The 22,759-nt window shown below is 41.7% G+C and overlaps 2 protein-coding genes across 2 annotated transcripts in view; one reads left to right on the top strand and one right to left on the bottom strand.

Annotated features, from left to right (window-relative positions):
• Positions 1-19,324, bottom strand: part of nt5dc1 (5'-nucleotidase domain containing 1) — a 51,562-nt gene extending 32,238 nt beyond the window's left edge. Inside the window, exons 1-6 of the mRNA XM_012821418.3 lie at positions 18,902-19,324; positions 18,194-18,285; positions 17,802-17,873; positions 17,034-17,143; positions 16,836-16,915; positions 16,623-16,704 (exon numbers count right to left, since the gene is read on the bottom strand). Of these exons, the coding sequence (XP_012676872.2) occupies positions 16,623-16,704; positions 16,836-16,915; positions 17,034-17,143; positions 17,802-17,873; positions 18,194-18,285; positions 18,902-18,994 (529 nt within the window). The 5' untranslated portion in view covers positions 18,995-19,324. The remainder of the gene's footprint in view (positions 1-16,622; positions 16,705-16,835; positions 16,916-17,033; positions 17,144-17,801; positions 17,874-18,193; positions 18,286-18,901) is intronic.
• On the top strand, positions 10,615-16,364 carry col10a1b (collagen, type X, alpha 1b). Its single transcript, XM_031581191.1, has 3 exons — positions 10,615-10,699; positions 11,112-11,244; positions 13,964-16,364. The coding sequence occupies exons 2-3, from the start codon at positions 11,127-11,129 to the stop codon at positions 15,829-15,831; spliced, it is 1,986 nt and encodes a 661-aa protein (XP_031437051.1). The 5' UTR covers positions 10,615-10,699; positions 11,112-11,126; the 3' UTR covers positions 15,832-16,364.
• Positions 19,325-22,759: the final 3,435 nt, after the last annotated feature.

Raw genomic sequence — 22,759 nt, 5'->3', positions numbered from 1 at the left:
TTTAAAAGTAAAATGTTGACATACTAACTTCTACAATAGTATACTGAAATAGGTGACGAAAGCAGCAAACCATTTAAGCTAACGAGAAAAAAAAAGAAAAAGGTTATGACATTATGGAACGTCCAGAATGGAACATCACAAAGGCAGTCTTCTGCGCTGGACACTTTCACTCAAATGACAGCCTGCTGAGCGCATAGATGTGTCATTACAGCAACACGCTCCTTGGAACTGACTACGCTGAAGCCTGGACTAGAAAATAATGATCTGTGCACTGGTATCAGATTTCTGAAATAAGCCACTCACAAACAATTGAGTAAAAACAGCCAGATCAACAATAATCGAGGGCCGTGCTATTTAGGTCTTAAAGCAAATTAAACACCAAGCTGAGGAACATACTGCCATTGAAGAAAACAGGGAGAGACTTTAAAAGGCGGGTACCAGCATAAGCTCCTTCATCTCTGGCCAAACGTCACAATAGTTATAGAAGAAAGAGGCCCAACTCATTAACAGATCATCAGCCTTCATTTTCAGACTGGGGGAATCATGGGAGAATCACCCCATCAATGGGAAGAAATGGCCAAAAACATAGCATGTTGATATGAACACAAACAGTAGTTGCATGACTAAAACAACACATGGACCTCACCCTCCTCCTAAATAAACTCAGAAAACACTTCAAAAGTATGGCAACCTACTGCCTAACCTTGAAAGGCCTCGCTGGTCGAATTTGGCTTTGAAGAGTGAGTTAAGAGACTATAGCCATTAGAAAGAAAAACAAGACGTCAGCACTTATCTCAGAGGCAAACCCAACACAGACCAAAGCACAAACACACTTATCACACTATTTACATCCTGAGAAACAACTGTGTACATTCCCACCCAGAAAAGAATTACGCTGTTTAGCATTGACACTGGCTGTGAATGGACTGATGCGTCGTCCTAAAATGACACAAATGCACCAAATAGCTGAAAGTCTTTGAAAAGTGCATTTGTGCTGGCATGACATGATCTGACGTACTGGCCCAAATGGTTCCCTTCCTGTCTCCGGGAGAGGCTCTTTCCCAAGGATGAGTACATTTTGTGTCTGTTCTGTGCATTTGGATAAAAAAAAAGAGAAGGGAACAGTATTTCTAACTATCTAAAGCATGGAAAATCCTCTAGATTCTCTGTAACAGCAAAATCCACCTGTCAAACATCCCCTTTTGCAACCTGGCTGGAACAAACCCTGAGCAAACCCACTCATCCCACTGTGGTCTGGGCCCCACTGTAAATACACTGAAAACACAGACAGTCAAACTGCCACCATCCTGATTTTTCCACAGCAAAACACAGTTTGTCTGGTAAAAGCACCAGCCCTGAATGACTTCACTAAGCATGTTTAACACACAAGCAAGGATTTAAAAACATGGAGACAGTTTCCATACCAACACAGCCGATGTGGTGCTTACACCATTCATAAATGTAAGCACACGCGTCAGAAAGACTTGCAATGAGACACTACATGTATCAGAAAATGAAACAAATCTTGAAAGGTTTGCGTAGACAATCATATACATATAAAGTTTGTATATGGAAGTGCTATTTCATATCAAATAATCTGATCTTAACACTATCACAGTTGAAGTCTTCAGGCCTACATTGATATTTGAACATTCCAGCTGCTTTCAGATTGATGGCAACAAAAGTGTTGTTTTGATTCAAAGCCTAACAATTCCAGTCTTCTTTCTGTAAATATTCTGCCCTATCCAGTGAAGCTACTTGGCATACACTGTACTCTTTCCATCAATGAACTCCACTTCTGTAGAAACAACCTTCAGTTTCCGATATAACCAGCACCTGAGCCACTGATGAAAGCAAGCAAATGCTTCAACCCGGAGAATTAGACCAGAACGCGACAACGTCAAGAGCTCCCATTAGTGATATTTGAAAGTCCAAGGATAAGAGTTAGTTAAGATTCTAAAATCAATACTGATGTGATGAAATATGGCAGTTCATTGGTGGTAAAACACACCAGACACTAAAGGGAAGCCTTGTCATGGCATGATTTGTCTGGGGTTTAACACTGCATGAGCTGAACAGCATGACTCACTCTTGACCTTGTAATGTTGTGTACATACAGTAATCCCTATTTACATAGTAGTGATCTTACAACATATGTTTTCCTCCTTATTGACAATCTGTATCAAATCCCTTTTGCAATAGATGAAGTTGTAACGCCCAACCACCTTTCTCACACTGTAGACCTGTAGACCAATACACTGTAACCCCACAAAAACACAAATTGATATCAATGTAAATGCAAAACCTATTCTTAGCCTAAAGAAGCGAGTGTTTGCTCATGTAAAGATGAAAACTGCAGAATTGCTTCATTTCAGTGGCATCAGTTCCATTCAAGGGGAGACAGTGATCCACCATCTTGTCCCCTCTTCTGCCACATGGAATGCCTCCGAAGGTAGAAAATGAGGACGTAAACAAAGAATGCCATAATTATGTGTGTCGCTTCCACATGGGCTTTGAGGTCGGACATTTGTACACTCCTTTGGTTTCTAATTGAATGGAATAAGCTGAAATCAGGAGGACGATGAACTGAAAATGCATCTTGTTGAATACAACACACATGCCGCACTTCTAAATCTGTTTTAATTGGCTCACATTGGCCGATATCAAAAGGATTCCATCCAATCTTGGCATGGCAAACAATCCATCCAAAAACCCTCGCAGCATCTTTTCAACTGTGGATACAGGAACAGAAACTGGAAGATGTCCTGAGATTGCATCGGGGAGATGTGGCAGATTTGATGACAGAATTTAGATATTTTTACCATTGCAGTAAAAACGTTGAAAGCAAACACATGAAACAAATCCTGATGTAGTGCAACAGTGCCAGTGCCAAACTCAATCCATCCGGGGGCAGGGCTGCTGACTCACTGTTAACCCCTTCTTTTCATCTACCCCTCTCCTGGCCGCATTGCAAAGACATTGCAAAGAAAACGACTGTGTTACTGTGACCATTTGTGACCCTGTCAACATCCTGTAGATATTGTATTGCCCCTCTTGTTCTCATCTTTTAAAGTATGTATATTTGAGTAGCCCAGACAGGTTAATACTCCACAAACAGCCTGATGTCAGTTTTCTAAACTTGAAGGAAGGATGTGGAAAACAACCATTGATGTTAAACGCTAAAATGAGTTCATTTACAATCTTGAACAGGACAACTCTTAAAATACCTACCAGTACATAAACAAATTGAAATAGCACTCGAAAAGGGAAAAGCGCTTGACTCAGCAAATCCATGTGCATCTTCTCCTAAAATCCTGAAATGGCAACAACCACTTTATGAAGTCACACTGTAATTATTAAGTTGGGAGGATGGATACTTGAGGATAAAAGCGCCCGTGTCTGTGGCCTGTTTTAGAGCCCAAGTGACTCCAAGATGGGTTAGACACAGCTTCCTCTGAGCAGATGGCCATTGCTTTATTTGGAGAGCGATAATTGAAGCCTTCATAATTGGGGAGTCTGTGACCCTTTTTTTAATGTCAACACTGTGCACTTCCATAGTCCGACAGAGGACACAACTTGTCAGCCTCGAAACCTTACAATCAAGGTCTGTGTTTGGGCTTTGCAGTCAAACAGTTATTCTTTCTATGCGTTTCCTTTTGACCATCATATGTTTTGCTTTGGAGTCCAGACCCAGCACTGGTGCGAGTAGTAATGAAAGCAATCGGTGCACCACCAGAAACGGCTTCTGTTTGGTGCATGACTCATGTTATGGGAATTTGGGCTTGCAAGCAAACAAATCTAATTCAAATTCAAGGGCAAAGAGATCATATCCTTGTAGGTTAAAAAGAGTGGAGCTGTTCTGTCAATTAACATCAAAGTTGAATGAACCAGTTTATTTATGACAGCAGAAAGGCTAATCATGAAGGAATACAACAGGCTACGTCTTGAGAATAGGGATGCGCCAATCTATTTGCCGGTTTTCAGCTTGATCAGCCATGACTGGTGACTAATCGATCAGTCTCAGATATAGCCTATCCGTTTCTGTGCCGGGCAAATTTACATGTATGCATCGTCACAGTGGCACAGACAATGACATTACAACCACACACACACACACACAACCACACACACACACACACACACACACACACACACACACACACACACACACACACACACACACACACACACACACACACACACACACACACACACACACACACAACATGTTGTCCAGGGACGTGCACAGGAATTTTGAAGGGCCTTTGCTCTGCCCTGGAAAAAAAAGGGCAACACATTCATTTTTGTAACCACCGCCGCCACGCCCCCTCCCCCTACGCGCATATTCTGCCTATATCACTTCAAAATGTGAAATTGTCAGGGTCGATCACTAACCGCCGCCGCCACGCCCCCTCCCCCCGCGCACATATTTAGCGATTTTTTTTATCTAGGCCTACATGAAATTATGCAGCCGTTATACTACTTAAAAAAAAAATGATTTCCTTCGGAGGGGCAACTTGAGTCGAGGAGGGCAGACGGGTAGTTGCCCGGGCAACCTTAGCCCCCTCTTGTGCACGTCCCTGATGTTATCTGTGTTGAAGACACAAAGCTCACAATTTGTGACATCTGTAAGGCGCATAATAATCCATGGGAGAATAACAATAAAAAAAATGTAAACAACAAACTTAATCAGACACTTAAAACACCATCACCCTCGTGAACATGCCCAAATTCAAGAAGCTTGCCAAGGCAAAGAAGGAGTAGGGTCTACCTAACTTCCTTACTTGGAAAGAAGAGTTCACGTGACATATTAAAGCACGGTGAAATATATGACATGACAGTTAAACTGTATCACCAGTGTTCATCTGTGGATTTTAGGCCCCGTCCAGTTTAAGTTTCCAGTTAGTGTTTGTGTTCATTGTTAGTCGCCAGCAGACTAGCCCATTTTTTTATGTCCAGCGGTTTATCAGAGACAGGCGATACGTTTGAGAACAACCTAAATGCCTTTGACCCTCAGCATCCTTCAACAAATACATTAAAGATAATAACAAGTTAATACACTATCAAAACAAATAGTTGTGTGCCTGACTGCTCAGTGGGGGGATGTAGATTTCCAACAACACCAAGTTTGTGTCGGAAAAAAATCGGAATCGGCCAAAATCAGAATCGTCAGGTCAGACGTAATCGACCAAGAAAATTGCAATCGGTGCATCTCTCCTTGAAAGTATGACTTTGTCATTCAAAGGCTGAGACGCATGTCTGCAGTTGTCTTCTTTGTGCCAAACGTAAGATGACAGCCACCTGGCAAGGCCACACCCCTTTTGAAATGTGAGACGTAGTATATGGTCATCATCTTACGACTTTGACTGCTGGCTGCTGAGGACGTGGAGAAGAGAAATAAAAGGGTTGATTCCGAGCATAGTTTGCTAATTACCTATAAACACAATGGCAGCGCAAACAGCCAACAGCTTAAAGCCATAAATAATGTCCAGAGATGGCTCTTGGACACAGGAGGCCTCTATTTAGGGAACCAAGGAGATCGCTACACTATCTTTAAATGTTCACAACTCTGGAGTCGCACTGTCAAAAATGAACCCGTAGGCCAGAAAACCCATGTCTTCCCTCCTACGCGTTCTCTCATTGTCTCTGGCTCTCCCACTCTCTTCAGCACACACACACACACACACACACACACACACACACACACACACACACACACACACACACACACACACACACACACACAAAGACAAAGACAAACTCACTCTTCAGAAAACAGGCATACAGAAAAATCTTGCACAAAGTCTGTAGACGTTAAATCCTTTACAGGAAATGGCTGGTTAGAGAAATCTGATGGCTGATACTGGGATCGTAATCGTAAGAGGAGTATTAATTGCTGAAATGAATCCAATGTTAAAATAACACTCACAGTGGTACAAATGAAGTATTTTCTATTTGGTCAATTTTACGCAAATGCCATGCTGAAAATGAAAGCAGTGGACACAAATCGTTTGAAAATCACTGAAAGAGAAAACAACCTAGCTTCACTGCTAACAAAAACTTTCAAGCCAAAGGCAACATTGTTTACCTACATTTTGAATTAAAAAAACTAAGTTCCTGTCCGTTGCGCTACACAGTATTAAATTACACCACTTGTACACAAACTGCTTTGCAGCAAATTGTATTGAATTCATACATCGCTAAAGGCCCAATTGGCTGACTGAAGGGCTCAACGACACATAGCAAGAAGCACAAGAGGCAGGGATATGGCTCTACATCAACAGGCGTGAAGGAAGGCCATATCCAAACAGCTACCCACAGGAGGAAAAAAAAGATTATTTTAAAAATGTCACCAATGAAAACAAAAACAATCTTGACCTCTTACAAACACCCTAACGGGAAAAACTGCTGCCACATTTCTACTGCATTTCTGTACAGGAGAGATAGAGCTCTGTTCATGCTTCTACTCTTTATGACGTGTGAATCTCTAGCACCTACATTCACCCGACTCCTTTGTCCACATTAATCACTTTTGAGAGGGTGACAATTTGGTCTAAAAAAAGTGATCCATACAAAGAAACAACAACAAGGATAAGAAAAGCATCACAGTACTGTTCAAGACAGTGGCTTTGGCATGCGACACCTAGCTCGCTAGTCACCACTAACCCTGCCACCACCTACACAGCCGTATACTTTGGGTCACCAATCAGGAAAGCACAGAACACTCTGGTCAGCCCTTAGGCTGCCTGAGGACCCAACTGTAAGTGGTGGTTCTCCAAAGCGTGCCCTCCAAAGCACGGGCAACCTCTCCGCTTGTGGGCAGAACCTCCTTCCCAAAAACTCTGAACTTGGTAAGGTGCCCATTAGCGAGGGAAGTGTATAAACAAGATAAATCTCCTGGTCTCTGGCGAGACCCTGAAATGACTCTCAATATGAAATCTTCACACAGACAGGGAGAAAAAAAGCTGGAGGTCAGTCAGCCATGATCACAGATTTACTGGTGAGCATAGCCAAAATGGATCCAGTTTCCCTGTTGCTATCCTTAAACATAACTATTGGGCTTATATAGCTTGATATAGAATGATGTATCAGTCTAAGGGAGAGAGGGGAAAATGACAAATCTAAAAGACTGGCATAGATAACACACACTGTGCCCTAATGGTGCAAAACACATTAGGCAATAAAGTAAACAGAGTTTATGAAAGGCTAATGTTAATTGTTTTAGCCCTATGCAGTCTTGAGTAAACAAAATTATATTCAAACAGATCTTCTCCAAAGAGGAACTCAAATTCTGAACTAATCTGACTGAGAGCACAAAACAAAACTGAGCCTTGACGACTTCAAAAAACCGCCTGAAACCCTTCACTGTCTCAGTTTAAATATACTGGTATTTTTAGGTTCTAGTAAAGCAAATTTGGGTGCAGTTCTGGCTCTTCACTACCAGTTTGGTACGCCTCATGATGGTTAAACTTCCAGTGGTGATTTCCAGACGTTTGTCTTCGGGTGCCTGTAATTGAACCTTAACTCATCCCGGTGGGTCACCGTCAATCCTTCCATTCATAAACTGAAAGTGCCTCTTAGTGGCCCATTTGGTTTATTAAAAACATTAAAGCTGTATCCCATTCAACTTCCACACAGAAAAAAAAGAACAAACTATGTATAGATGCAATCTCTGTGACTAAATCAGGTCACCTCAACCTTCAATTAGGTTTTTCCCCCCTACAAGTTGTGCCACATCATGTCACCGGGAGCTTTAGAGAAAAGACAGAGTCTAAACACGTCTGAAGGGTGCTCTGGCACCCTCTGAACATGGCCAGGTTCTGCATTTCAACACTCACATGGAGCACAGAGGCACATATTACTGTAGTAGTGAGACTGCATTAGTGAAGCAGAAGTAATGAGAGTCTGGAACATCTATCAAGTACTGTGTCATGTAATCCCCACCTCTACCAAGCCCAGTCTCAGACTACAGTATATGAAAGAGGCCCAGTCTCAGACTACAGTATATGAAAGAGGCCCAGTCTCAGACTACAGTATATGAAAGAGGCCCAGTCTCAGACTACAGTATATGAAAGAGGCCCCGCTTGTTCCAACCACTAATCTGCTTCACTTGTCTCCAGTGTTGACTAACATAGATACCATAGGAACACAACACAGTCAAGTGTATATCTACTGTATAAATTACATATGGGGTGAGAAAGACTGTTTACCAAACAAGACCATCTAATGTGCATAATATATCTAGAGGAACTGAAAAAGATGACAAAGAAACCACTATCTGTCCTTGTATTGTTGTTCTGTGTTGTCTTGTTGTTCTATTTGTGATACTATAGCCTGCATGGAGAAAACCCCAAAAAAATCCTACTATCTGTATACATGGCGAAATAAAGTTGAATTGAATTGAATTGAATAAGTTAAAACTGTTTTCTATTTCTTGAACTCAAAGCAAATAAAACTCTAAACTTATACACTCACAATACAAGAGAGAATGAGCAACAGTTGCTGCAAGTATCAACCATAATTCAACTGCAACAACTGCAAAAGACAGTTACCAAAAACCTCACATCAAACTAATTATAGCATGAAAATACTGATGGTATCTATAAAAAGACGGCCTGCTGACAGAAACGGTTCTGATTTATAAAGCATGTGGCAGGTGTTTAACATGTTGTCCCTGCATGTCATGAACACTGAATGCACCATGCTCTTGACTTACTCTACACAACTAAGGGACAGATATGAGAAAATCACGAGACATCCTAAATCAAACTCAAATCCACAGAATCTCTCAAGCACTCAACGCCAGGCACACACACTCACAAACATAAAGGAAGCTTATTTTTAGATGGGAATGCATTTGCTGTGAAAGGATGCAAATCCAGAGGAATCGGCAAACAAGTTGCCACCATGTGGTCACATATGCTGCGAGGGAGAATATCTATAAGATGCATTGATTGGCGTCTCCAATGTTGTTAAGTGTCGGCTTCAGGCCATGTAGCTCTGTCATTTGGCTTTAAAGGAGTTCCCCTCAGGATGGCCGTGGTTCTCTTGGCTTTTGGCTATAAAGCTGAGAGGTTTTCAAATAATATGTTCAGGATACCGATTAAGGCTCACCGGAACCATAGCAACACGTGCCAAATCACTAATGCCACAAAATCAAAAAAGCACAGTTGAAGACATGAAATTGTTCTTCTTCTTCTGATTGGCTGAAAAGTAACAGAAAGAGTAAATAGCACCCGTCTGAAATATAAATTATTTCACAATAACACAAAATAAACCAAGCCTAACAAAATTGATGATCCATGTGTCAAATGTAAAATATGAAGAGGTGACTAGAATGGAGATTGTCTGCAACCCACTCAGAAGTAGCAATACTCAGTACACTTCAGCCTTGGGAAGGGACATGATAAGAGCAAAACTATACGTCCCTTCCCTGTAGAAATATCAAAGTGGTAGGATTAACATCAGAGGAACCACAAACTTATTTCTGCCAACCAGTCTGTAACTACTACTCACAAAACCCTCAAACACACGCAGATACCAAATACCAAAACAAATAAATCCCACAAGCAGTGGACAAGGTTAATGGAGCAAAATTGTTGGTTTGCTATTTTAGTGAGCATTACATCCTCATTTTATACTCTTATAATAATTCTGGGCGTTTACATAAGTATGACAGCTCAATGAAGGCATTACAATATTTACTAGGAGTAGAGCTAAAGCAAACACAGAAAAGGACCCATTTGATTTACGTGGCTAAGGATAATAACTACAGGCTCCCTGATCCCACCTACTGAAAGTGTTTTGGCACTAAGTACTGGTTTTAAGATGCTGAAAATAACTTACAGTAGGACCACAATAGCAACCGTGGAAACTGGTTCCCACGAGAATAAAGAAAGACCTCCACTCTTCCCCCTGCTGTTCTTTTTGCAGTACTGCACATAGTCTCACCATCATACTTGACTTTGTTTAATAACAACTCTAATTGAAGAGTTCATAACATAGGATGTTTTGTACATACCATAATATCTTCCAGATACAATTAATAAAAAAATATTGAAAATGCTGACATGAAAGTTTGCAAGCTTCTAAGTGGTTGAAGTGAAACATCTAGATATTTGGCAAATGTGTGTCTTCACATGGACTACAAACCTCACAAAACCTTTTTGGTAACTAAACGGAATTCTAAATGAGTTACATTTTTAGAAACGTATTTCAAACACCTTTCACACATACATTTACACAACTGTCCTCTCCTGACGCATGCTCTTGCCTTGGATAATAACTACTAACAACTGAACTTCTTCTTTTTCCAAAGAAAGCCTCAAAACACCACTGAAAACGACCATTCTGCAGCATTATTCAGATTAAGTTCACTTTCCTTCTCTCTCAGGTTTTTGCCCCTTGGACTCCCTCTATACATCATCATAACAGCAGACAAAACCATCCTCAATGTAGCATGGCTTCACGAGGGACAACACACCCCTCATTACAGCTGACATCACAGGAGGGCGGTGCCTCAGAACTAGGTACATGCTGGGTGATGCTGAAGGCTGATTCCATATAAATACCCGCATAACTTCACTCAAAAACAGTAGCAGCTCCACAGACAGACTGAACACCTGAGGATTTATTGTGCAGCCCGGGACAGCAGCATCCCGAGTCTTACCCCTCCGCTTTTTGGAGGCCAAACCTTCTGGTAGGTGTCCCCCTTTTCTATGATGTTTCTATCTGTTCGTGACCTTAGCCATGAGAACCTATATGGCAGTTTGTGTGGGAAGAGTCTCTGTGCTGGTAGAGTGTGTGTCTGGCCTTCTAACAGGTCAGTTCTGTCCATCAAGTCTGTAAAAGCATGCATAGACATACTTGGGTTCAGTAGTGTAAGGGATGGAAGCGTTACTAGGTTGGCTGATTGTCACATGGAGTATGATGTTATTCTGTGTCTGCTCCTATGCTTAGGGATGTGTTTTGATCAGTGCAGCAGACTGCTGACTGAACTGAGAAAATGAAGTATTTTTAGAATGAAAAATCAAACTCTGCTCACAATCCCAATCATGCCGTTGCACTACGAGATGTTCACCAGTCTGAACTGGCTGTATTATATCTTACAGGTTTAGCTTCAGAGGATGGACCTCCGACTGATATGCGTTCTACTTCTGGTGGTAGCCTTGGCCGGGGCCACCCCAGAAAGATACCACTACCAAGTGAAGAAGCACCACCCTCAACCTCAAGTCAAGACCCACAGTACGTCTGCATGCTTTAACATCCAAATGTATTGGGCCACACTATGCCAGCTTTGAACTGAGCTCTTTCTTATTCCAGTGGAGACAATGAGTGATTCTAGAATGTTTTATGACTCCTTTACTTCCTCCACGCCACAAAGGCAGAAGAGTGTGGGAGTCTGCAATGTCAGATATAGCTGACTTTTAGATAAAATATATAGTTGACATTTAGACTACCTGACATTTTGTCTGTGCTCTTTGATAGATCATCATTTAAGTAAATACAAAAAATGTATAATTATTGTTTAAAATGAAGTTCAAATTAAATTCAGTAGTGACAGAAGAAGCAGAAAAAGAACGTCAACAAAAGAGATCATTTGAGGATGAGGTTCACTAAGAATGCAACGCTGGATAAGTTGACTGTGACTGAGCAATGTTGCTCCTTCCTTAGGAAATGTGAACTTGCTTATGGCCTTGCCAGCAAGATTTGAATAGTTCACAAAGAGAAGCATAGAAATAACTTGTAAGATGAATACTTCTGGTGGAAATGACCATCCTGAAATCCCTGACATTAAGTGTTTAAAACCCATACATGAAACTGGACATTGCTCTGGACATTATTTGAAAGGGAAAAAAGCACATTTCCACAGGTGAAATGATACAGGTTCAACCACCCAACCAAAAGTAACCATCATAACACCAGCCACAATTTGAAAAAATACATTTGAACTTCAATATATAAACAAGTATACATTATGGTTTTAAAACATCTTAATCTACTCTAAAGAGTCATGCTGATCTTCTGACGATTCTGAGACAACAATTTGACTATGTAATGCTGGACTCACTGAGTTCCCAATGGCCTGTGAGGACACTTTTCTGCTCTGGTTCTTTCCCACAGCCTCTCAGCTATGGATCAGAGAGAGTAAAGAGGAAGAAACTTGTACCACTTCCATAACCCTTCACAGAGTCTCTGTCTGTATGCTGCACACACTGTAATCAATGGACATTTTGTCTCTGTTTAACAGCTGTGGCTCCGAAAACAACATGAAACTAAACATTTAGTCAAGTAAGGTGCAATTAATATAAAAAAGGCTAGAAGTTAACTTTATTCTCCGTGAAAGTCCTCTCATGTGGTTTTCACGGGTGACATATGCCAACACATAAACAGGTCTTTGCCAGGGTCAGCTAAGGCTCCGTCTTGAAAAATCTCCAAACCAGATGTTACCACGTCATGCTAGGCACACCCAAAACAAAACACTTTTGTGGTGTTAAATTATGCCACAACAGTTTAGACCAAATCTAAAAGTAAATTACAAAAAAACCTAAGGGCAAGACTTGCTCCGGCAAAACATTTTCAGGATGACTTTCAATATTTTTTACAGGAAGTATAGTTAATTACTTTATTACTTAATAACTTTAATTTATTTATTTATTAATTATTATATTCAAATTGTTAATCATTTTTGATCATTTTAATCATTGTTACCTCTTTAAAAATAAACAAGGATAGCACCATGTCAAAATACAAAAAAAATACAAAAAAATTGAAACATTGCCAATGTCATTGCTGGTCAGTTCCATGAGCTACAGTTGGGGAAGCACCGCTGGTAAACAACTCTGCTATGGTGGGTTTTAGCAACCTGCTGATTTTTAGCTCTCAAATAGTAGGTCAGGTTGTGCAATTGCTATTCTAAAACAAAAGGGACATAGCTGGGTGTACCAAACTCCACAATTGCTACACATCATTACAAACTGTTTGGAGTGCTTTTATGGTAGAATGCAGTATATGAACATAATATATGTTGCATCAATTTGCATTGATATATGAGGGAAAAACAAGGAAACAATTCACGAATTTGATTGACTGCTAACATAATTAAAAGTAAACAATTCTATTCTGGTATCATTTTCACAACGCATATTGGGGATGTGGCTCTGTTTTACATTTGAGTAGCAAGCTGATATGCCATATGTCATGCTTGGCCTTCACATGCTCCAAAACACAGTTGAGGTCGCACAAGGTTACGCAATGACCTTATCCCAGGAATGGAAATGAGCCGAGACAGTGCCATAGAGGAAAAGGACAACTAGACTTCATGCCACAGGAACTCTTTAGTCAGTGATCCTGATTTATCCTTTGACTTTCCCACAATATTCTTTTGCAATCCGTTTGGACATCTGCTGTTGCAACTCACATTTGCATGGATTCGGGTTTTCCAAAAAAGTGTGCCCTGGGCTTGTAATGTAATGTGCTCAAACAAGAAAACGTAAATTATATACAGGAAATCAATGAAACCCTGATTTACACACTAATCAAAATTAGAAAAGTATGCAACAAATGTACCATTACTTACTATGGTCATAGTTCAGAGAGATGACTGGTCACTAGCAGAGCAGACAATGGAATGATCAATTTATCAAACCAACTGATGCATGAAAGTCCTGGACATCAATACCAGTACACAAAAATAGAAGACTCTTCCATCCAACCTCAAAGGGAATTTCCACTATAACTGATGAAAAAAAGGTTAGGTCAACTCAAACCTATTTTATGCATAGAGTGCAGCAGATCTTTGCTCGTACTTAACACAAATATCATAACAAATAGTTTGCGAAATCACATAACGAGTAGGTCATAAGTAATTTGGCTAATTTTGCAAAGCTCAATAAAACTGTCAAATGTATATCCATACTGCCAGCACTACTTCACATCCTAATCTTCACCTTTATTTTTTCAGCTATTCCAGGTGAGCCAGGAATTCCAGGTAGCCCTGGAGAACCTGGACCACCAGGTCAACCTGGACCCTCTGGACCACCTGGAAAAAGCGGTGTTGGACATCCTGGACCAAAGGGTCAACCTGGACAACCTGGAGCCCCCGGCTACTCTGCAGCTGGCAAGCCTGGTGGCCCAGGCTCCCCTGGGAAACCTGGCGCCAATGGTATTCCTGGGGCAAAAGGACATTCTGGTCCTGCAGGTCAGATGGGCCCAAGAGGGTCACCAGGTAGCCCCGGAACCCCTGGACCCTCTGGACTCTCTGCTATTGGAAAATCAGGACCAGTAGGAGCTCCAGGGCAAATGGGACCAAGGGGTGGATCAGGGCCTAGTGGTGCACCTGGTATTCCAGGAAGTCCAGGTCTAAAGGGCGAGAGAGGTGTGGGCATTCCAGGTTCACCAGGTGCCCAAGGTCCTGCTGGTCACATGGGTCCTGTTGGTCCACCTGGAAAATCTGGAGTTGGGGCACCCGGTTCAAATGGATATCCTGGTGAACCTGGAAAGTCAGGTGGTCCAGGTAGAGATGGTATTCCAGGAACCCCTGGTCTACCAGGTCTAAAAGGCCACGCTGGTCCTCCTGGGGTGGGTGCTCCAGGTAAATCTGGAGCAAATGGTAACCCTGGTATGCATGGCCCTACCGGTGGTAATGGTCCACAGGGACCTGCCGGACAGCCCGGTGCTCCAGGTATGCCAGGTGTTGGCAAGCCAGGAGCATCAGGAATTCCAGGAGCAAGAGGTGGACCAGGTTCCCCAGGTACTACAGGACAGAAAGGTGAGCCAGGCCCAACAGGATTCACAGGTGCCCCAGGAGCTATTGGTCCTATGGGCCAAGCTGGTCCTCAGGGTGCTAGGGGATTTCAGGGAGAGGGAGGTGCTCAGGGTCTTAAAGGTGATGTGGGAGGCTTTGGACCTCAAGGGGCAAAGGGCCTTAAGGGTGATCAGGGACATCAAGGTTTAACAGGAAAGCCAGGTATTCCAGGTAATGGTGGACCACAAGGCCCAACAGGTCATATGGGACATCAAGGCCAAAAGGGTGAGCAAGGTTATACTGGTGCACCAGGTATCGGAGGTACAAAGGGGCCAGCTGGAGTTAAGGGGCATCCAGGGCCAGCTGGACCTAGAGGAGAGAGGGGAGAAGGAGGGTTCCCAGGGGCAAGAGGAGCAGTTGGGCCACAAGGCCCATCCGGTATTCCAGGGCTTAAAGGTCATCCAGGTCCCCCAGGTGCTCCTGGCCCACAAGCTGTTATGGGTAAAGGAATGTCTGGCCCTCAAGGGCCACCAGGACCTCCTGGTACCAGAGGTCATGATGGTCTCCCAGGTCCAGCTGGACCCCCAGGAGCCCCTGGTCAACCAGGTGAGATGCTTTACCATCATGAGAAGAGCATGCCAATCAAATCCCATGAGATAATGCCTGTGGCTCATGAGTTGGTGAAGGCTCCAATGTCTGCCTTTTCGGCTGTTCTGACAAGGGCTTATCCTCAAGCAGGAGCCCCCATTCCCTTTGAGACCATTTTGTACAATGGTGAGCAACATTATGATCCTGGCTCTGGAATCTTTACTTGCCAAGTCCCTGGACTCTATTACTTTGCTTACCACATGCATGTCAATGGGGCAAATCTCTTGGTTGCACTTTACAAAAATGGTCAGCCAGTGGTTTTCACTTATGATGAGTATAATAAGGGTTTCCTGGATCAAATGTCTGGAAGTGCTGTCCTTGAGTTGCACACTCATGACACAGTCTACATGCAGGTTCCTGATGAGGAATCCAATGGCGTCTTTGCTGCCGACAATGTTCACTGCTCATTCTCTGGTTTCTTGGTTGCCGCAACGTGATACAGACACTAAACAACACCCCAAACTTTAACATCAAAGAGCAGTTTCTCAAAAAATAATTGCATTCACCATCACTAAGTGCAGGTTATTTTGCATAATAATGAGTACTTTTGAAGGGTGTACTGTTTTACCCATTGAAACCCCTTACATCATATTATATGGTTTGCTGAAGAAACTAAGAAACATAAAATTCCATAAGACCCTTTCAAAAAAGTAGCTATGTTAAGTACGCTTTTAAGATAATGCAAAGATTTTCCATCTATATATATTGTTTAAAATGTGTTTAAATCCTGTTCATTGCAGTTTTCTGGCTTTAGTGTGAGACACACCAATCTTGACATGTACAATAGAAAAGATCACTTCTAAATGGCAGAAATTCTGTAAGCTTGTAACTAGACATGTAACATGACGCAATGAGAAGAAATAAGTCGAAACGAAGCACAGGTCTGTTAATGCAACATTTGTTTTGTATCTCAAAGATCACATTATGTACAACATACTGACCGAAATAAAAAAGTGTTTTAGATCCCAAACTGATCACTGTCTCCTTCTTCTCACCATAAATCATCACATGACTTCATAAACACTCTAATGTCCATCACCTAGACAACCCTGATCCACTCACCATCCTATTGATACCATGGTTACAGTGGTTACAGTGGTTAATCATGGTCCTTTCATGTCCCCTGCGGCCTCAGGCATCTGTATGCATCATGTTCTGATGGTCTCCCTCACAGAACTGGGCACCCAAAATCAACTTTTCACTGGAAATATAAAACGTGCTAACTCACCTCTAAATGCTGATGTGTTGTAGTTGTGATCAATAGAGGCGATCATGTCTTTCCAAAAGTCGGAGGTCACCTCATTACCACGCTGTAAACGATGAGAAGTTTGCATAATTCATTGAATGCCAATGAATAATACTAAATATTACTCATTTTATTCAAAAATGGCCTTTTTAAAGAGTAAATATGTGATGGTATGGTAACATTCTTGAATTTTACCTTGTGCAACATATCCACAACTCTTGCACAGAGAAGTGCTCCCGGGAGGTCGAAGTAGTTGTCATAGAAATAGTATTTTGCTGGAGAAAGAGGGGAAAATACTTGTAATTGTAACCCTAAAGAAATATATTTTATGTCAGCCTCTTCTAAAAGGTCCATAACTGTATCAAGCACACTACAAAAACGAGAATACTGTACCAGATCGTGTGTACGAGGTATTAAGGCTATTAAAATGCTTCCATTCCCTCTTTGGACCATAGTGCTTCAGTAGATCTTCCGCGCTAAGGTCATGTGACCCATGGGTTGCCCTTCATTGTAAAAAAAGAGAATCAAATACAGGAACCGCATTCCATCTCTAATGCAAAGAAAACATATCTGTCTTTCATATTTTGCATAAAATATCAACTGCTGCTGGATATTTCTAAATATCACCTATTCAAGTGTTATTCTCTCACATTCTAAGCATTCCTTTTAACAACACTCGTGAAAGTTTCGAAAACTTGAAAAAAAAATTGAAAAAGTCAAAGGTCATCTAATCAAATGAATACTGAACACTAATTCAAAAACAAGCTGCCATGCTGGATTAGCTAAGCCTCACTGACCTGTCTGATGTCAGGTTATCTCTGTCTAATCAGAGAAATGTGTTCAAATACATCTCATGGGCCATTGGTACTCAACTGGGGAAGTTTTAATTCTTTTGACAAAATACAACATCTCTGCAGTTTTTAATGGTGTAAAATGGTAAGTAGTGTTTTCTCAGAAGTGACCTGAGAAGTAAAGTACCAAATAACAGTTCCAAATGTCAACAATGATGACAGCAAAACAATTACAAACTGACAGAAAAGTAATCCGTATGCATCTCCCAAAACAATCACAGGTATCATCTCCCAAACAATCACAGGTATTTCCAGCCTCATTAGAACACGATTAACTTGAATAATACATTTTGAATAAATTAAATAATACCTTAAAACAGTTCCATCATCAGCCAATTTTACAAGGTTTCCATCTTCGAGGTCCAATACTAAACCCTTGAAACTGTGAAAATAATCATCACAAAATAAACTGGTTTGGGAAGAAATGACTGTCTAAAAGGGGGTGGGCATCTTTGGGGGAAATAAACTGATTGGGTAATTATTTCATGCTGATGCCAAAGACATTTTCTGATCCACCTCATCCACCTGATCTTAACCACGACTTCAGGTTCTGCGAAGTCACGACAGACTCATTTAAAATTCCTGGCTGGTGACGCTGTCTCTGTGCATCGTCGTCTTAGTCAATACATGTTTTAGCATTACCCATGCTCTCATATTGGCTATTCGGTATTTGAGATCATATGGGGGTCAAAGCCTACTCACCAAAAATCCCAGGTTGCAGGACTGAGGGTCAAAAGATCTTTGTCATATCCTTTATGCTCCACCAAATACCTGGCAAAGCTTTCATAGATCAGCTGCAACAGGAAAAAATATGTAGGTTGACAGATAAGAAACGATCAGTATGCTAAATGAAGTGTTCACGTAGCCTATGGCATGGGCTATGTTCAACGCCATCAAGGATAAACGGTCAATGAGCGTCATTCAGTTACATAAAGCATCATGCTGTGTCAAGTCATACAATCAAGGCTATGTATCAATCGGGTTTACAATGTAGCGTAATACATCTGATTCATATTGCGGCAAAATGAGGCGAGGATACTATGAAAGAGTCATGCATCATAAATAAACTAAGCTGCTGCGCGTCTGAACCATGTCACATAGCATCACCTAAGAAAGTATCCTAGGACCTAAGCTACGGCAACCTTTGCTATTGCAGCGATCAGTGACCCAATAGGCTATGTATGCAGGTAGCTGAATCTGCAATGCCTATGCAAATGCTTATTTGACAAAATAAGGATGTACACAGAATGCTTGCACTGAACTAATTTGGTCGCGCACGTCTCTACAAATAAAGCTAAAATGTGGAGTTATTTTAACTGCACGTTAAATAGGGGGTAACTGGTTCCCGTTCAAATAGAGAATCATGCGTCTCCCAGAAGAGAATCCTGTTCTATTCATTTTCAAACTCACCCTGGAGGTCTCCTTCAAATGGTACCGACATAGAGTATGGTCCAAATCGAAACCAATCACATCACAGTCTGAAAGAGAGAAATATTCGCTCATAATGACGGGAGACAGGAAGCTAAGACTAGCCTACCCCGAAGTTGTGCGCTTTGTGCGCTTTTGTGTGGCGACTAGTGTCACTGATGACCAAAAACTGCACCGCTAGTTATGGTAGCTAACGTTAGCTGATGGACGGGGAAGCTTCCACTGCATGTGTCAGTTAGGCAACACGTGGGGCAGCCTTATGTTACAAAACACTGGGTGTTGGTAGGGAACAACACAATACAAAAAAAACTTATTTATAGTCTACAAGGTGACTCAAACCAATTCTAACAATGAAATCAGACAGACGTGTAGAGCAAAAACCCATCTCTGACAATCATTAAGCTACTTTTTGTCCCAAACTTCCGGGTAATAATACCGTAAGAAATGGTATAGAGGTGATGTTGAGATTTTATTTCTGATTTTGCGAGGGGGAAGGATAGACTTAGAAGCAATGAAATTGTACGAAAGGTTATTGACATTTGAGCTCAACAGCCAATCAAATGAAAGCCCGCCCTTCCATGTTGAATAGATGGGGTTGCTTATAGCTCGGTCCGACCCACTCTGTTTGTTTACCATTTACAGAGTCAGGACTGTACAAACACCGGAGTTTTTTAGTCCAAACATTGAATGGACTGCTGGAGGACCGTGACAATTGGCTGAGATTGACAAAAAGTGTAGGTTATGGTGTCGTAATTAGACTAAACATTCAAAAGATGCATCTCTGGGAATAATGATCAGAAAGCCAGTACATTTGGACTAGCCTACATGTCCACAGGCAGTTGATGTGTAACAGGAGTTTTTGCTCTCCCTTTCTCTCTCTCTCTCTCTGTGTATTATGTGTGTGGAGCAATGTTACATATAACTAGTATATTGCTATAAACATGGATGCTCTCTCGCTAATCTGTTAAAAAGAGACAGGGGGAGGGGTAAAAAGTCCTTTTTCAAGGTCCTAAAATAGGGCCCTACACACGTGATAAGAGAAGGTCACAAGTACAATAGGGCCCTATACATGTGATAAGAGAAGGACACAAGACATGCCTTCATTAAAATATATATATATATATATATATACATATATATATATATATATATACATTTAATTAAACGTTTTTTTTCCTGAAACAAATGCATGCATACATACATTGCTGATGTATGTAAATACTGGCAAAAGACAGATCTGTTTTGACAGAGGTATTTTCCCACGATTAAGGATGCAACTGTGCCTTCATCTGGAATGGGTCTATGGGTCACATGCAGAGAACTCAATGCATGGCGAGCCAGTTGCAATGCAAGGACACCCGTTCCTCTGACTACACTGTTTGTCCTTGCATTACAAGTGCGTCAGGTCTCAAACTTCCTGAGGTGCTACTGGCTTGACATACATAACAGGCTCCATCATTCCTTGTGTCAACCTGCAGCCCTTCCCCACTGGACTCCAAAGCAATGACTTTTGATTGTGGTGGTGGCTGTGGCACCTGATGCATGGCTCTCAGTATGTGCTGCATCTTCTGTCAGGGGTAGATGAGAGGGAGGCGTGACAGAGGTGGAAGTGAGTACATACTCGTCTAGAGTGGTACACTGTTCGCCTTTCTTGTTTTTCTTTTGGCCATGCATAATCAGAAAGTAACATCTGGCCACAGGCAATGAATCCTCTTGGTTTCCACTCAAACCAAAGAGACTTAAGCCAATCAACTTTCCCAAGGGCCTCTCAAGTTTTGTGACAGCAGTTGTTTTTCCTATTCTGAAAATGTCTATTCCTATTTAGCACTACTCTCGTGATATCCTCCTCAAGATTGCTGCTCAGATCAGGTGAGCTTTCCACTTTGTCCTTTTGAATACTTTTTGTCTCCTAAGATTTTTAGGAACATATACAGAAAGCATAGCTTTGTTACCACTACTTGTCAGAAATCTCCTATAGTTTGGCACTTTTGTAGTTCCTGAAATAAAATGTTGTTGTGGCGGTCCATCACCAGTTGCTTCACATCTTTGTCTCTCTTGTTTGGACAGTCGTACCGATAAAAAACATGGGAACACAATTGACTTTCTTCATACCAGATAGCAGGGAAAGTTTTTTTTTCAGAACCTGTTGAAAGTTTGAAATCCAGAAGAATCATTCAGGCTCTGAAGTACTGCCAAACTATCTATGACTTATGCTAATGGGCTTGTTACATCAGGTAAAGGGCATTCATTTGTCACAACAGACTCCAGTTTCAAGGTCAACTTTGGAGGTTTTTCCTCATCCTGCCATCATAGAACAATGCAGATTGGCACAGCAGCTAACTCATAAGACACCACATTCTCCATGGATCAATTATTTGGCTTCAAACTGCTAGAAGTCTCCTGAAAAGTACTTTCAAGCAGGGGTGTTGTTAGGTCCAATCACTCTGGGCTATATCTCCAAATATTTAAATTCTAGCTCTGATTGTTTTCCCCTGAAAACTGATGTGTTTATAGCAAAACAACAGACAGACTAAAACTGAGATGTTTATAGCTAAGCAACAGACAGACCGTGTAACAGGGTGGAACTTGACTTGCAGCGTCCGAAGGAGGGGCTTGTAATCAAGTGCACAAAGTTGACTTCTGCATCCAGATGAAAAGCTCCAGTTGTAAAAAAAAAAAAAACGTTTGGCTATTTAACCCAAGCTATTTGGCTATTTAAGAAACCTCAAGGTAAATCATTGAGTGTGATTATGTACATTGGGTGTGTACAATGATGTACATGTTATGTTGATGCAAAAAAAATTGAACATTTACTGACATGACTATATAGCAACCCAAGCTAGTAAGAAACAGTATTCCCAAACCAAACCTGAGGAACAAATCACATACATATAGACTATATAGGGATAATGTCATGCATATAATCTTAATATCTAGGTAGACATACCTCCTCAATTTACCAATGCAAATCTCTCTTTAAAAAAAAAGACAAGCCCCAAGCGAACTTGAATCTTTTCAATAGCTAGAAACCCCTAGTGTTTTCATGCAAAAGTAACTGCACACTTTCTCCTCTCTGATTTCCAGAAACTCTTAGTTCTCTGCTGCAAAGTCCTTTCATTGCATCCACATATTCTGTTTCACATGCCTGGTCATCAACCATTTTGTGAGAGCTCCTTTCTTTGGCATGAGACCAACAACTCCGCCTTCACTTTTGCCTTCACAGTTAATTGTTTGCACCAGTGCTTGATCAATTGCCACACAGTTGAAGCTCCAACCAATAAACTGCCACGCAATAAACCCACCCTCTTGAGAGAATTTGTATATTTCTGGTTGCTATTTCTGAAGTGTTTTTATTTCGCCACACATGTTTGTGCAACATGTTGAATTAAATGTATATAGTTTTTGAGTTAAGATACGTTTTGAGTCATTTTCTGAACACATGTACAGTAGGGCCCCATCTCTGCCCCATCTCTGCACACATGTACAGTAGGGCCCCATCTCTGCCCCATCTCTGCACACATGTACAGTAGGGCCCCATCTCTGCACACATGTACAGTAGGGCCCCATCTCTGCCCCATCTCTGCACACATGTACAGTAGGGCCCCATCTCTGCCCCATCTCTGCACACATGTACAGTAGGGCCCCATCTCTGCCCCATCTCTGCACACATGTACAGTAGGGCCCCATCTCTGCACACATGTACAGAAGGGCCCCATCTCTGCACACATGTACAGTAGGGCCCCATCTCTGCCCCATCTCTGCACACATGTACAGAAGGGCCCCATCTCTGCACACATGTACAGAAGGGCCCCATCTCTGCACACATGTACAGTAGGGCCC

The sequence above is a fragment of the Clupea harengus genome, chromosome 15 (genome assembly GCF_900700415.2).
Source record: "Clupea harengus chromosome 15, Ch_v2.0.2, whole genome shotgun sequence".
Lineage (NCBI taxonomy): Eukaryota > Metazoa > Chordata > Actinopteri > Clupeiformes > Clupeidae > Clupea > Clupea harengus.
This window is presented reverse-complemented; position numbering and strand designations above follow the sequence as displayed.